This window comes from Tauraco erythrolophus, chromosome 23 (assembly GCF_009769465.1).
Source record: "Tauraco erythrolophus isolate bTauEry1 chromosome 23, bTauEry1.pri, whole genome shotgun sequence".
In the NCBI taxonomy this organism is placed as follows: Eukaryota; Metazoa; Chordata; class Aves; order Musophagiformes; family Musophagidae; genus Tauraco; species Tauraco erythrolophus.
Genome location: NC_141487.1, coordinates 5,483,237 through 5,495,580, shown reverse-complemented (window position 1 = coordinate 5,495,580; position 12,344 = coordinate 5,483,237). Strand labels below are relative to the sequence as shown.

The following is a 12,344-nucleotide window of genomic DNA, read 5'->3' as shown; positions in this document are numbered from 1 at the left end:
GCCTTTGCTGCCCATCTCCACAGCCCTGGGTACTGTGCTGCCAGAGAGCTGGCAACGACCTCTCTGCCTGCCTGTGCCATCCAACAGGCACTACGCCAGCTATAGCAGTGTCTGGGACACTGAGAAATATGCCACAGGCAGGGGAAAGAGCCCACCTACCTCTGCCCTGGAAAAGGGGCACAGCAGCGGTAACTTGGACACCTCCGAGGGCGTGAGGTGGCCAAGATGTGTGAGTCACTGCTGGGGAACTCTTTGACACCCCATCCCAAAGGCACTGTCTCACATGCTACCCTGGAAACATCCCAGATACGACTCTCAGCAGGGAGGAAAATGCTGCAGCCTTAATCCTTCATTTCCCTCCTCGAACCATGGCAACGCACAGAGGGAGAACGGAGCGGGTGGGAACCAGCCAGCCACCCTCCAGCCCTGCACGTCCCCAGTGCCATCTGCACCTCTCCGGGCAGAACAGCCTCAGCCTCACTACCAGCCCATGGCCCCTTCCCACGCAGCGCAGACCCACGTCACCCTGGGAAGCTCTTTTCCCGTTCCTTTGTCCTGCTGTAGCTGGGTGTTGCTCTCCACCCTGGCCCCTCCAATCCCGACTGCTTGGAAATCAGTTGAGCGCAGCTCAACAGTCTTTACAGCCTTTCAGGCCACCCTTCCAGACACAATACTTCTGGCCCTTTACTTTGTAGGGCAGCACCCTGCAGTCATTAATAATTTTTGGTGCTTCTCTCTGAAGCCCCCTATAATTTACTGGCATCTGTCCTGAAACATGGCTTCCAAAGAAAGCCCAAGGAATTTCAGGATCCCTTAGTCCATCCTATTGGGATCTCCTTTCTCACGTGCTTGGGACTCACTTTGTCCCTGCTGGCCTTCTTTATGACCCTTGATTTGCTTCACTGCAAACAGAGTCCTTTATACTAATTAAAAGAAGGTGCTTGGTTCCCTGCAGAGCAAAAAGAACTACGGCCACGCTGCGGAACAGGAAGGGGGAAGAGCCCCACTTTTAGCACACGGCAAAACGTGTCGCTGCTCCAGCCAGTAACTGGACAACAGACTCCCACGCACTCACCGGCATGGAAGTACGGGCTCATCGTGTAAGGGAATCCGAAGGGCAGCGGCTGAGGCGGTGGGATGGAGGCTGGCGGGAGGTATTTAACCTCGTTTTTGTTGATGCCTGGCCCGAGCAAGTGGCTGGGGGACTCGGCGCTCGAGGAGCTGCAGGGGGCATTCTGGCTGGTAGCCCCTTCACCCAACTCCTTGGCCGCTTCGCAGACTTTGCCCGTCTCTTTGCACTCCTTGAGCTCAGCGGCCGAGCTGCTGCTCTCCGCCTTCAGGCTCTCCGCCTTCTCGTCGCTCACGTCCGCGTCGCTCTCAGAGTCCTTCATCTCCTCATCGTTACAGTCCGGCGCCCCGTCCCGCGCTCGGGGCTCCGCCAGCTCCTTGGCCTCGCTCAGCCCCTGCGGCTCGGCGCGGTGCTGGGCGGATTTGCGGCTGCCGCGCCGGGGCTGCTCCTTGGGCGGCGTGGCGCTGCTGGGCACGCTGGGGTTGAGGGAGAGCAGGGGGGTGTTATTGTGCCGCAGCACCAGCATGGCGTTCCGCCGGGAGAGCTCCTCCCGCAGCGGGTGGCCCTCGGGGATGTCGTGGACGTTGCGGAGGGCCGGGTGGTCCGGGGGCAGACCGGGATGAAGGCTCAGCGGGTCACCAGCCAGTAGCCTTTGCCTGTGGAGGTTCTCCAGCTCCTTCTGGCGGATGATCTCAGCCGACATCTCCAACCTAAAATGGGAGAAGCAGAGAGGGAGCGTTGAGGAGGGGGTCTCTGTGAGTAGAGAACCAGAGCTTGCAGGATCAAAGCATCACCTGCACATTGTTGCCATCGGTCTGACCTGGACACCACTCTGTCGCCTGTGCACAGCTCATCCAGCACAGCACCCTGCAGTACTCTGCCTGCTGCTAGGAAAGCGAAGGGAAAATCCAACCCAGGCCCAGGCAGGCTAGCCCTCCGCACTCTTTACCTTGCCAGGTTTTGCTTTCGTAGCATCTCCTGCTGCCGTGCAAACATCTCTGCTTGTGCCGGCTGTAGGAACCCGTAACCTGGGGACAGGGAGAACAATAACAGGGGTTATTAATCTCAGCATTGACTCTTTGCTAACTCAGGACCAGTTCCCCAGAGGGCTAATGGAGCAGGAAAGGGCAGCTGAGAGCTGCCTTTCTGTTCTAGAGCCTATCTATTCCCTCGCTCCCAAGGTAGTGCAGTCTGCTGCTGAAACACAGGACCAGGGAGGCTGGTGGGGATTAAAAGAGAGAGCGGCCAAGGCAACCTACCCCTTTCACTGCAAAACAAGGGTGAAGTAAGCACAACAGTAACGGGGAAACAGAAAACATGTCTGGGCTGTTTGGCTAAAGGATGGTTTGTCAGAGCCTGCACCTTCACTCTGCCCACTTCCCCTGGCTGACTGCAAGCATTTCTTGTGCACTCACCTGGTGTCTGGCACAGAGCCGAAGGCACCCCGAGGAAAGGAGGTCTCAAGTGGGGCCCCAGGGCGATATGGGGCGCATTCTGGGGTGAAAGCAGAGGCGGCGGGTGGGATATCTCCCTGCAGAAATCAGAAAACAAATTCATGTTGAAAATCTGGAGGTTCCATCCACAGTGCCCAGAGGGTCCTGGCTCAGGAAGAACATCCCTTCTGCAGGTGACCTGCATTCTGTACCAGAGGCTGTTCTGAGATAAAAAGATGCCTGTTCACCCATATGCAAAACTTTTTAAAAGGGAAGGAAAAACGAAAAGAGCAGAACCAGAAAGGAAAGAAAGCAGCCAGGACTCCATAGGTCCCACATACTTCCCCCCTTGACATGTTTGCATCTGTGGCCTTTCGGCTGGGCTCTTCAAAGGCTTTTTGGCTGCCCAGGGCTAGCAAAGGCAAGGCTGAAGATGCTGCATCTGCCTGTTCCCTTAGCAAGCTTGGGTTTCTATCTCAACTACCTTAAAACTGAAAAGGCATTCTGTGTTTTGGGAGCTGGAGAGTAGATCTGGGGAGAGTTGAAGGCATCACTGGCATGCCTTGTAAAAAATCACTGTCCTAGCTGGGACAAGGGGTGATCTTTAATTCCAGAGAGAAAAGCTCTGAGTGAGGCAGAGAAAGACAGACAGGAGAGATGGGGAGAGGAAGTGCCGTGGGGTCAGTGCAAAGGAGTACTACTGGAGAAGGGGTGGGTGATACTGGCCAGAATGGGTAGAGCCGATGTAAGGTGGCAAGTAAGCTGGAAGAGGCAGGTTTGAGGGGTGGGGAAGAGGACAATGCCTGGAAGCAAAGCAGGTAGTGCTTGCAGGAGGGGGATGAGGGGTGGGGAGGGTGGAGCAAAAGAAAAAAAAGCAGGAAGGGAATAAGAGCCAAGGTCTCTTCCATTAGTCAAATCTGCCCTGGGAGCCTGCAAGCAAATCTCTGCTTTCCGGCTGCACGTCTCTTAATTCCTTTTGATGGCCACTTACAACATTATTACCTTCACCAGGGCATCTAGAGGCAAAGCCAAGTGCTGTGCCGTTTATTTTCATTTTACAATATCTCCCTATAAAATCGGCTTCGGGAGAGACTGGAGGGCAAGAGAAAGGGAGCAAGAGGTGCATGGGATGTATGCACAATTGTGCTCTCCCCTTTGGTGGGGGGATGACACATGAGTTTGGGATAATGTGAGAATCCCAGCCATCCATGGCCCCATCTCACACAGCTGGAGATGGATTGCCACCGTGAAAAGCCAGACAAGGACACTTTGGGAATGAGGTGGGCAAGGAAAGCATTCTCGTCCTTTCCCTAGATCTTCCTGGCGTAGTTTTATCCTCATTCTGTGCAGCAGCCACTACAAAACACTTCCACGCACTGATCCACAGCACAGAACGGGCTGAGACTCCCCTCCAAAATTCCTCCCTCTCCCTACCCCTTGCCCATCTGCCTGTCTCTGCCTCCCCCCTTCCCGTCTGTCTCTACTCCCCTTCTCCCCTTCCCCTGGCTGCCTCCGTCTCTCCTTTCCTCCTCCTTCCTCCCCTAGCTCTCCTCTAAACTAATTGCACAGCTCGCTGTGTCTGGAGGAGAGCCACGGATCGATCCGTCGCTGTTGAAATGTTAATGCTAATCGTATAACCGCTCCGCCAGCACCTCGCACTTCAGTGGCAGCTCCAATTAATCTCAGGTAACGCAGCGCGTGACCTTCGGCTCCGAGCCGGGGCAGCAGCCAAGCGATGCTTATGTAATTACACCATGAAGTGTGTAATCACCTGCCCTAATCCCCGAGGCCTCACAATTAGCCGAGGCCTCGGTCGCTGGGCTGCCAAGTGCTTTGCCACCCCGGACAGCCTGCAGATGAATAACGGACAATTAAAGCGGCATGACGGGGGCTAGGAGGTGTCCGTTCGATCGTAATTAGCTGTAATCATGGAGAGACGAGCCTGGCAGACGTGCTGTTCGTTTTATAAGAAGCAATTTAGGAAATCAAGTCACTTTTAACCATTCCGTGGCCAGGCAAGACGTGGCCGTGCCCTCCCTGCCTTTTACAAACGCAGAAAAGGGGATGCTGTAGGAGAGATGACAACGCACGGAAGGCCCAGGTGCAGGCTGCACACCGAGAGCTCGGAAGGAAATGCTAAAAACAAAGAGAGCTGCTTGATTTTAGCCAAGAAGAGACAACCCATGCCCAGGAAGTGTACTGTTTGATGGGGATCAGGGCTGGGCACTGGAAAATGAAAGGTTCTCCCTTTGGTGGCAGCCCAGTGTTAATCAGAGGCTATTTTCATGTTTTCATGTTGCACTATAGGGCCTAACTTTGATCCCTAAGGAATTCATATCTACTCGAGACCCTGCAGTTCATTCCCTCTGTCCTCTCATCAGAGCTGTGCAGCTTCCCTGCCTTTCGGGGCCAGGGATCAACTCCTTTGGACGGGCCAGCGAGCAGTGCCCAGCTGTGAAAGGGGGGATGGCAGGATGAAGTCTTTGCTGTGGGACTGTGCACTGAGCACAGCAGCCCGTGGTGGCTCAGAAGGGGCTGGAGGTAGCTGGAAGGGGCTGTAAGAAACACATCAGGAATGACTTTGAACATGAGAGGTCAGTCGCTGCTATGTTACGCATACAACACACGTGAGGATGAGTCTAAAGGTTTAGAAAATTCAGGGAGACACATTTACAGAAGCTGTCATCATGCCTGCCTGACACAGCAGACCACACAGAGACCCCGGAGTTGTTCTCTCGGCAACGCTGGAGCTCTCCGCCAAACGCACGCATAGGGCAAAGCTGCTGGGTGAGGCCAGACAAACAGGACCAGTCAAAGGTCCCGCCACTGGCACTGGTACACCCATGGAGTCTGTAGCCTAAGTCAGAGAAGGAAGACTGCATGTGGTTAAAGAAGAAGGGGTCGTTGCACCTCTCCTGCCACCCCGCTAACGCTCAGCGCCAGTCCCCAGCGGCAGATAACTTACAAAGAAAGCGGGTGTGCGGGTAACTGCTTGGGGGAGAAGGGGCTCTTCTCCCCGCAGGCAGACTGACACTCAGCCCTAGCTCACGCTGCACAGCCCGAGGAGCTGCACTTCACACCGCCTGTGTTACCTCAAAGGAGAGATGCTTTTTGCCATCCCACAAACCCAGACTCCTGGTCGTCCAGGCGCAGAACCTGCTGGGGTCTGCCACTGCTCCCTTCCAGCCCATCTGCCTGATCCTTGGCGTGGAAACCTGGCACAGGAGGGCGGGAGTACGACCAGGTCGTGTCCTGGCACAGAGCTGAGAAGCCCTCCCGGGCTGCCTGGTACAGATACAGCCAATTGCTTCCGTGCAAGCTTGGAAATGAACCGGCAATCCCGGAGTAAAAAGCCTCAGAGATCTTAACAAAAGCTACTGTGCTCTTAGACAGATGTGCACCAAAACACAAACCCTTGCGTCCTTTCTCAGGTACATATCAGCCTTCAACCCCCCATTCATTTCCTTCCTCCTCTTCTTCCACCTCTCAGAGTACGGGGCTGCTGTAACCCAGAATGTGAATTTAGCCCTTGGCAATTACATCTGATAAGCCTTGTCCTTACCTTGCAGAGAGCAATTCTATGTTACTGCATATTCCTCCCCCACCCTCCCTCCTTTTTTTTTCCCCCCCTAATATGCCAGCTGGAGGCTTGTGAGCAGGGTATTAGGGGATTTGCACTGCATGCTGCTAAATTTGATATGTCCTTTAACAGGAGACAAATGGTTCACAAGGCTTAAAAAGTATCGACTTTTCTTTAACAATAAGCACTAATGGCCTTCAAATAATCAATATTTAAAGTCATTATGGGGTTACACATTATACTGTTAAAACCAAGCCTTTCACTTTAACCCCATCATATCCTCCCAAGCCCAGAGCAGTGCTCCCCCCTGACTCACTCCAAGCTCAAAAGGAAGGCTTGGAGCGCAGGCTGTGACTGGAGATGTGAGAGGGTCAGGAAATGCAGATTGAAACCGGCAAGGCATGGAAATAAATTTAGAACGGATGGAAGAGGGGAGAAAAAAAAGAATGCATGAAAGCTCTGCTTTCTTCTGCTTTGCATTTGATAGGAAGAGACACTTTAAACCTGAGGTAATAGGCAAGCAGCACACAGCTCCTTGCTGGTTCGCCATCCGCAGACACTGTCTGTGCCAGGAAAGGAAAATAAATAAAATGAAAGGGCTTTCTAAAAATGGAGTTTGGGATTTCCAGGCAGAAGGAGACATGCACTGGCGCTGCCCTTCTAGGGCAGCAACTAGGCCTGGACGCAGAGAGGGTTTGGTTTATGCAGCCAGGGGAAAACACTCCCTCAAAATCCAAACTGGTGCTAAAATCAAATTAGTTAAATCAGGTCAAGCTCTTTGGCCTTTGCTCTGCATAACATTCAGCCAGCTGGGATCTGGTGAGAAATCTTCCGAGTGCAAAAATCAGAGAGAGATACAGCATTCATAGCCAAGAGGGGGATGCAAGGCTGGGGTAGGTAAGAGCAGGAGAGAGAACATGTCCAGAGAGGACAGGAAAACGTGCTCAAGGAGCCAGGAGAGAAAAGGAAAGCCTCTGTGATGCAGCGGGGAGGAATTAGGTGGTGAAAGAAGAAATGGTAGCAACAGCAGATGGAAAGAACCCAATCCAAAATCCTTGCTGGGTATTTCAGGCGCATCTTTGCACAGAGAAAGGCCTCTGGCTGATGCACAATGTTTGTCAGCTTTCTGCAACGGAAGGGCAATGAGTGCATCTTTGAGACTCTGAGGCTCCCACTCCCAGAACACTCTAGCCAAAGGGCTCGGCTTCCCAGGACCCCAGCAGACCAGGACGCCGATGGCATCTCATGCAGGCAGTATTCCATGCTCCTTGGCATTCCTCCTGCCTTCACCCCATAACTGCCCATGGTCCTAGAAGATTAATTGTGTCCCTATGCTTCTTATGGACAATACCAGAGACAGCTGAACGCCATTACCAAAGTATCCACCTCAACACTCGCTCCTTCTCTGACTATAACCTGCCTTCTCCCCACCCTGTGAGAGGCAGGTTCTCCCACACACAGCCCACGCACACCAACAAGCTCCTAGCAACTCGTAACACGTAACACAGAACCGATGCATCGTAGCAGCCTTCCAGTACTTAAAGGGGGCCTACAGGAAAGCTGGAGAGGGACTTTTTACAAGGGCGTGTAGTGATAGGACAAGGGGCAATGGCTTTAAACTGAAAGAGGGGAGATTTAGATTGGATATAAGAAAAAAATTCTTCACTCTGAGGATGGTGAAGCACTGAAACAGGTTGCCCAGAGAAGTTGTAGATGCCCCATCCCTGGAAGTTGGGCCAGGTTGGATGAGGCTTTGGGCAACATGGTGTAGTGGAGGGTTTCCCTGTCCATGGCAAGGGGGCTGGAAGTAAATGATCTTTGAGGTCCCTTCCAACCCAAACCATTCTATGATTTAGCCAACAAGCTTCAACAACTGATCACACTGTTAAGCAGCTTGTCCAGCCTAGTCTGAGACTCTGTGAGCAGCAGTCTGCTCAGTTCAAGAGTACAATCAGGAGTGAGTCCTGCAGTGTACCAGGAGATGAGCACGCTGGGTAAAAACACCCCAGGCTAAACGATCCCAGCAAAACCAAGTACACTGCCAACAAATTTCAGAGACAGGATCTACGGAGTAGGATCCAAGCAACTCAGCATCTCCGCAGGGCACAGCCACCTGCCATTTTTGCAGGAGACACAGTTTGGAGATGGGAAGTACTCCAGGCTGGAGTAGTTACAATGACACCTTTTAGTTGTACCCTTTCCTCTTCCAAGTCTTTTTATAACACTGAACTCAACAATCTTTTCAAACAAACCGCCAGGTCCTGGCACTCCATAATATAAGTCTGAATCAATCTAGAGAAGGATCTAGGAAACCAAAACCATAAAATCAAATGGATTCTCAAGCTTGCAGCTTGGTTCTACTTCTGGCAAGACATACCGGTTTTACTAACTCTTTTTGACAGATGAGGAAGCTGGAGCAAAGAGGTGATGGGACCTCTACTCTGCTAAAAGGACCTTGGAACCTGGTCTAAGACAATGCATATTCGGTGTGTCTGAGTGCACACGTGCATGTCATCCCCTTCACAGCCAGCAGCCATCTGCTTTGTGCTTAGTATCATTAAACTTACCAGCCTGTTTCTGACCAGCAAAGACAGATGCTAACTCATTGACAAATGTCTGAACATCCCTATCTTCCCAAGTGTTCCCTAGCTCAGTCTCATCACCCACCTCTTCGCACCTGCAAACTGGAAAACTATATATACAGTTCCCACTAGCAGGCACAGGTCTCTGCATTCCTGTCTTTGCAAAAATAGCAGCACTGCCCTGATAGATAAAACTGGGTCACCAGTATGGGTTTTCCCCCTTTGCTTTGCCAGACACAATGGCTGAAGTCTGGAGTGGTTAATTATTCTCACCCACAAACCTGCTGCACTTCGGAGCTGACCTGATCTCTGCAGATCTCCCAACAGGAAGCTGAAATGGAATTTTAATGCCATGCCAAACAGTTCACATCTCCCTGCATCATGCGTTATTACTTCTGCTCCTGGGAAAGGAGATGCTGTAAATCTACCTACAGTTTGCCAATGTTCATGTGCCAGCTTTCTCCATCGCTTTCTCCTCTGTCAGTGCCTATCTGAACCTTTCCAAATTTCTGTATCTTCATAAAAAAGGTGCACTGAGCCTTCTTTGATTTACCCTGTTGACAAAGACCATGGCAGTCAAGAACAAAAACCAAGGCTAACAGCAACAGGGAGAACTGAGCGGAGAAATTAACCCATACAGTGCTTTATTGCTTTAAAATACATGGCCACGGCTTCTCCTGGCATACCTAAAAACACCTGTGGTGCTTTGGCAAAACAGCAAGAAACAGTTTGCACGTGACAGCTCCAACCAGGCCATTTCTGAGCAGGAGCAGAGTAATACACGCTGACCCTTAGTGACACTCAGGTGGCTGCAAGACTTCTGGGGAGAAATAACGATCACGTGAACTAACATCAAGCAGACTGACCAAGTCATGACTATGGGGCATAGTTGTAGCTTCCCATTGCCCAGTAGGACTCCCCAGCTCTGCTAACTGAGGATTATCACACCTGAGAGCCTGCCCAAGGAGGCAGGCCACACAGGGCCTCCTCCACCCTCCTTGTGGGAGCAGATGGCTGCAGAACAGACAGGCAGTCTGGTCCGCCATGGCTTGGCATAGTGGAAGAAGGAAGCACGGGACGTGCCCAGCCAGACCCACCATGGTGACGTTCCACATGGTTTGTCTCAAAGCTCCTTGGAGAACTACTCTGCCCAGGCGTTTAGAGCAGGTCCTGTACATAAAGTCCGAGGTGGGAGCAGCGTGGGAAAATAAAACCACAGCTGATAATGTGCTATGAGCCTTGTTTCAGTCTGCAAACTCTTAGACAGAAATGAGACTACAGAGTCTTATATCACAGAGAAAAAGACAGCTTCTTTGTTTCGTTCCCACCAACACAGCTATGGGCTGGTCTTTCTTACAGGCAAATAACTAGACATTTACAAGCGGGTGCAAACATCCATTGCTCTACACAACGTGCCACACTATTCCATTCTTTGAACTGAAGTGCTCAAAGGCTTTCCCAAGCATCAAGTACAACCTGCTTTCAAAAGGAGAACCACTGTCACCGTGCAGCAAGGGAAACTGAGACAGAGAGTGACTCCTGCAAACTTAATCCAAGGCCCCACAGATATTTCTCTCAACATCAAAGGCAGGTTGTCCCCCTATATGTTCCTTTCCCCAACCTCACTTCACTAGGATTTCCCTCTCACTTATGCCAACACAACTATTCATAGGGCTACTTGGAGAATAGAATAAAGATGAAAAGTAGCAGATGTTCCAACTCCTGGCCTTAAGTCTCTATCCCCTAAGCTAGCAAGTAACTTCTGTTTCCCTCCCATAACTGAGGAGGAACACTGGCCCTAACTCCAGTCCTCTGCTTAAACAGCTAGATAACACCTTCTTCCCAAATGATTTAATGCTTCCTGGCCTAGCCCAGCTCCATTAGCTAGGACACCTGTCTGACGGCAGCAAGTACCTCTAGATTTGATACGTATCTATCTAATTCATTTTCAGTTTGCCCCTCCTACGTGCAGCACCTCCCCAGAAGCAACCTCCACCCTTCCGAGCGCGCCTTTTCAGCCAGGCCTCCGGCTGGCCTGGCACTCCTCCAGGCCACACATAGCTGGAGAAATTTTCCCAATGACTGGCTGCACTGAAACTCGTCTATCTCTGCATTCCTCACAGGTCTGCCTACGATCCACATGGACTGGGTTAGATTTTATTAGGTGGGTTAGCCAAAGTACACCCTGCAGGGGAAAGGTTTACCAGGTCTGCCCAGCCCCTACACATTGCACACCAACACATACATACGCACACTATAGAATTAATATTGCTGCCTGCGCCCTCCCCAAGGTGAAAGCCAAAACAGCCTCAATACTAGAGCCTTTCACAGCTTGTCCTGTGATACCCAGAGCCTTTGCATCCCTGTGGCTGCCAGGCTCTCTCCCGCCTCTGCTATCCTTGTCAGAAACACACGCAGCTTTAATTTAATTTCCTTCTGAAGTTCTTGATTGAAGAGGGAATGGCTTATGGCACAGAGCAAGATAAATGAGCTAGAATTTCCTGGGGCGGGAGGGAGGGAAATCAGCTTTCCCCCACTCCTACCAGTAGTAAAAGCAAGCCAGGCCTCCTCCTTCCTCAAAAAAAGAAAATTTCTTCTCTTTCTATTCCACCCATTTGTTCCCTGTCGTTATCTGGGGATGCTATAAAACACCAGCTTAAACATCTTAACTTGCTCTGTGCCAAAGAACAGGTTAGAGTCTAGCAACAGCTCTAGAGGTCCAAGGCAGGATTGGGATTGTTCCCAGCAGCCAGACAGTCGCCAGCCTGGATGCGAATGCGTGTGTGCACAAGCACAGATCACCTCCCTTTGCGCACACACATCCCAGCATGTGGCAGGCACACATGCAAACCACGCTTTGCACCTGCATAACGCCCAAGGGTGCAAACCCCGAGGGGGAGGCGAATCAAACCTGCCCACCCCCATGGGCACCGCTACCCTCACCCAGGCGCACCCTCCCCTCCGGGACCCTTATGGCACCCACGCACGCGCCTTTCCAGGCTGGCTCTGAGGGTGCACACCAGCGGGCTCGCATGCATCGCCGCCCCCCCCCTCCCCCCCAACCCCCGTGCGATGCCGTCGCGGCTGGAGCAAACCCCGCCCCGGGGGTGGGTGAGACGCGGCCGGCCCTTCCCCGTCCCCCGGCGGAGCCGCCCCCGCGGTACCTCTCGGGGAAGTGGGTGTCCCTGTGCTGGGGGAGGCCCTGCTTCCTCCGCTGGCTGGAAGAGTTGCTGGCCGAGGGGATGTGCGCTTCCATCGCGCCGGGGTTGCGCGCCGCTGCCGCCGCCGCCACCTCTTGCCGCGCCCGGAGGAGATCTGGGGAGAGGGAAGGGATGAGCTGCTGCCCGCCACGGGCCCCGACGTCCCGTCCCCCCCCCCCCTTCTCCGCGCCGCCGCCCCGGCCCCTCGGAGGCACCCACCGCCCCCCGCCCGCTCCGGCTCCCCGCCTGCAGCCGCTCACCGCCGCAGCCCCCGGGCGGCAGGGCTGCTGCCGGGGCTGCTCCCGTCCCGTCCCTCCCCGCAGCCCCTCGGGCGACAGCTTGCTCCTGTGCTCCGCCGCCCGTCTCCGCGGTGCGGGCAAGCTGTCAAGCGCGGGGGAGCGCGGCCGGCCCTGCGGCTCCTCTGCCCCGGGCACTCACCCGGCAGAGCGGGCTCTTAGCGGGATCCGCCTCCGCCGCCAA

General features: G+C 53.3%; 1 protein-coding gene across 1 annotated transcript in view; it reads right to left on the bottom strand.

Moving 5' to 3' along the window:
* SAMD11 (sterile alpha motif domain containing 11) overlaps nucleotides 1-12,344 on the bottom strand; it is a 122,873-nt gene that overhangs the window by 13,932 nt on the left and 96,597 nt on the right. Inside the window, exons 8-11 of the mRNA XM_086625581.1 lie at nucleotides 11,829-11,979; nucleotides 2,485-2,600; nucleotides 2,019-2,097; nucleotides 1,076-1,779 (exon numbers count right to left, since the gene is read on the bottom strand). Of these exons, the coding sequence (XP_086481707.1) occupies nucleotides 1,076-1,779; nucleotides 2,019-2,097; nucleotides 2,485-2,600; nucleotides 11,829-11,979 (1,050 nt within the window). The remainder of the gene's footprint in view (nucleotides 1-1,075; nucleotides 1,780-2,018; nucleotides 2,098-2,484; nucleotides 2,601-11,828; nucleotides 11,980-12,344) is intronic.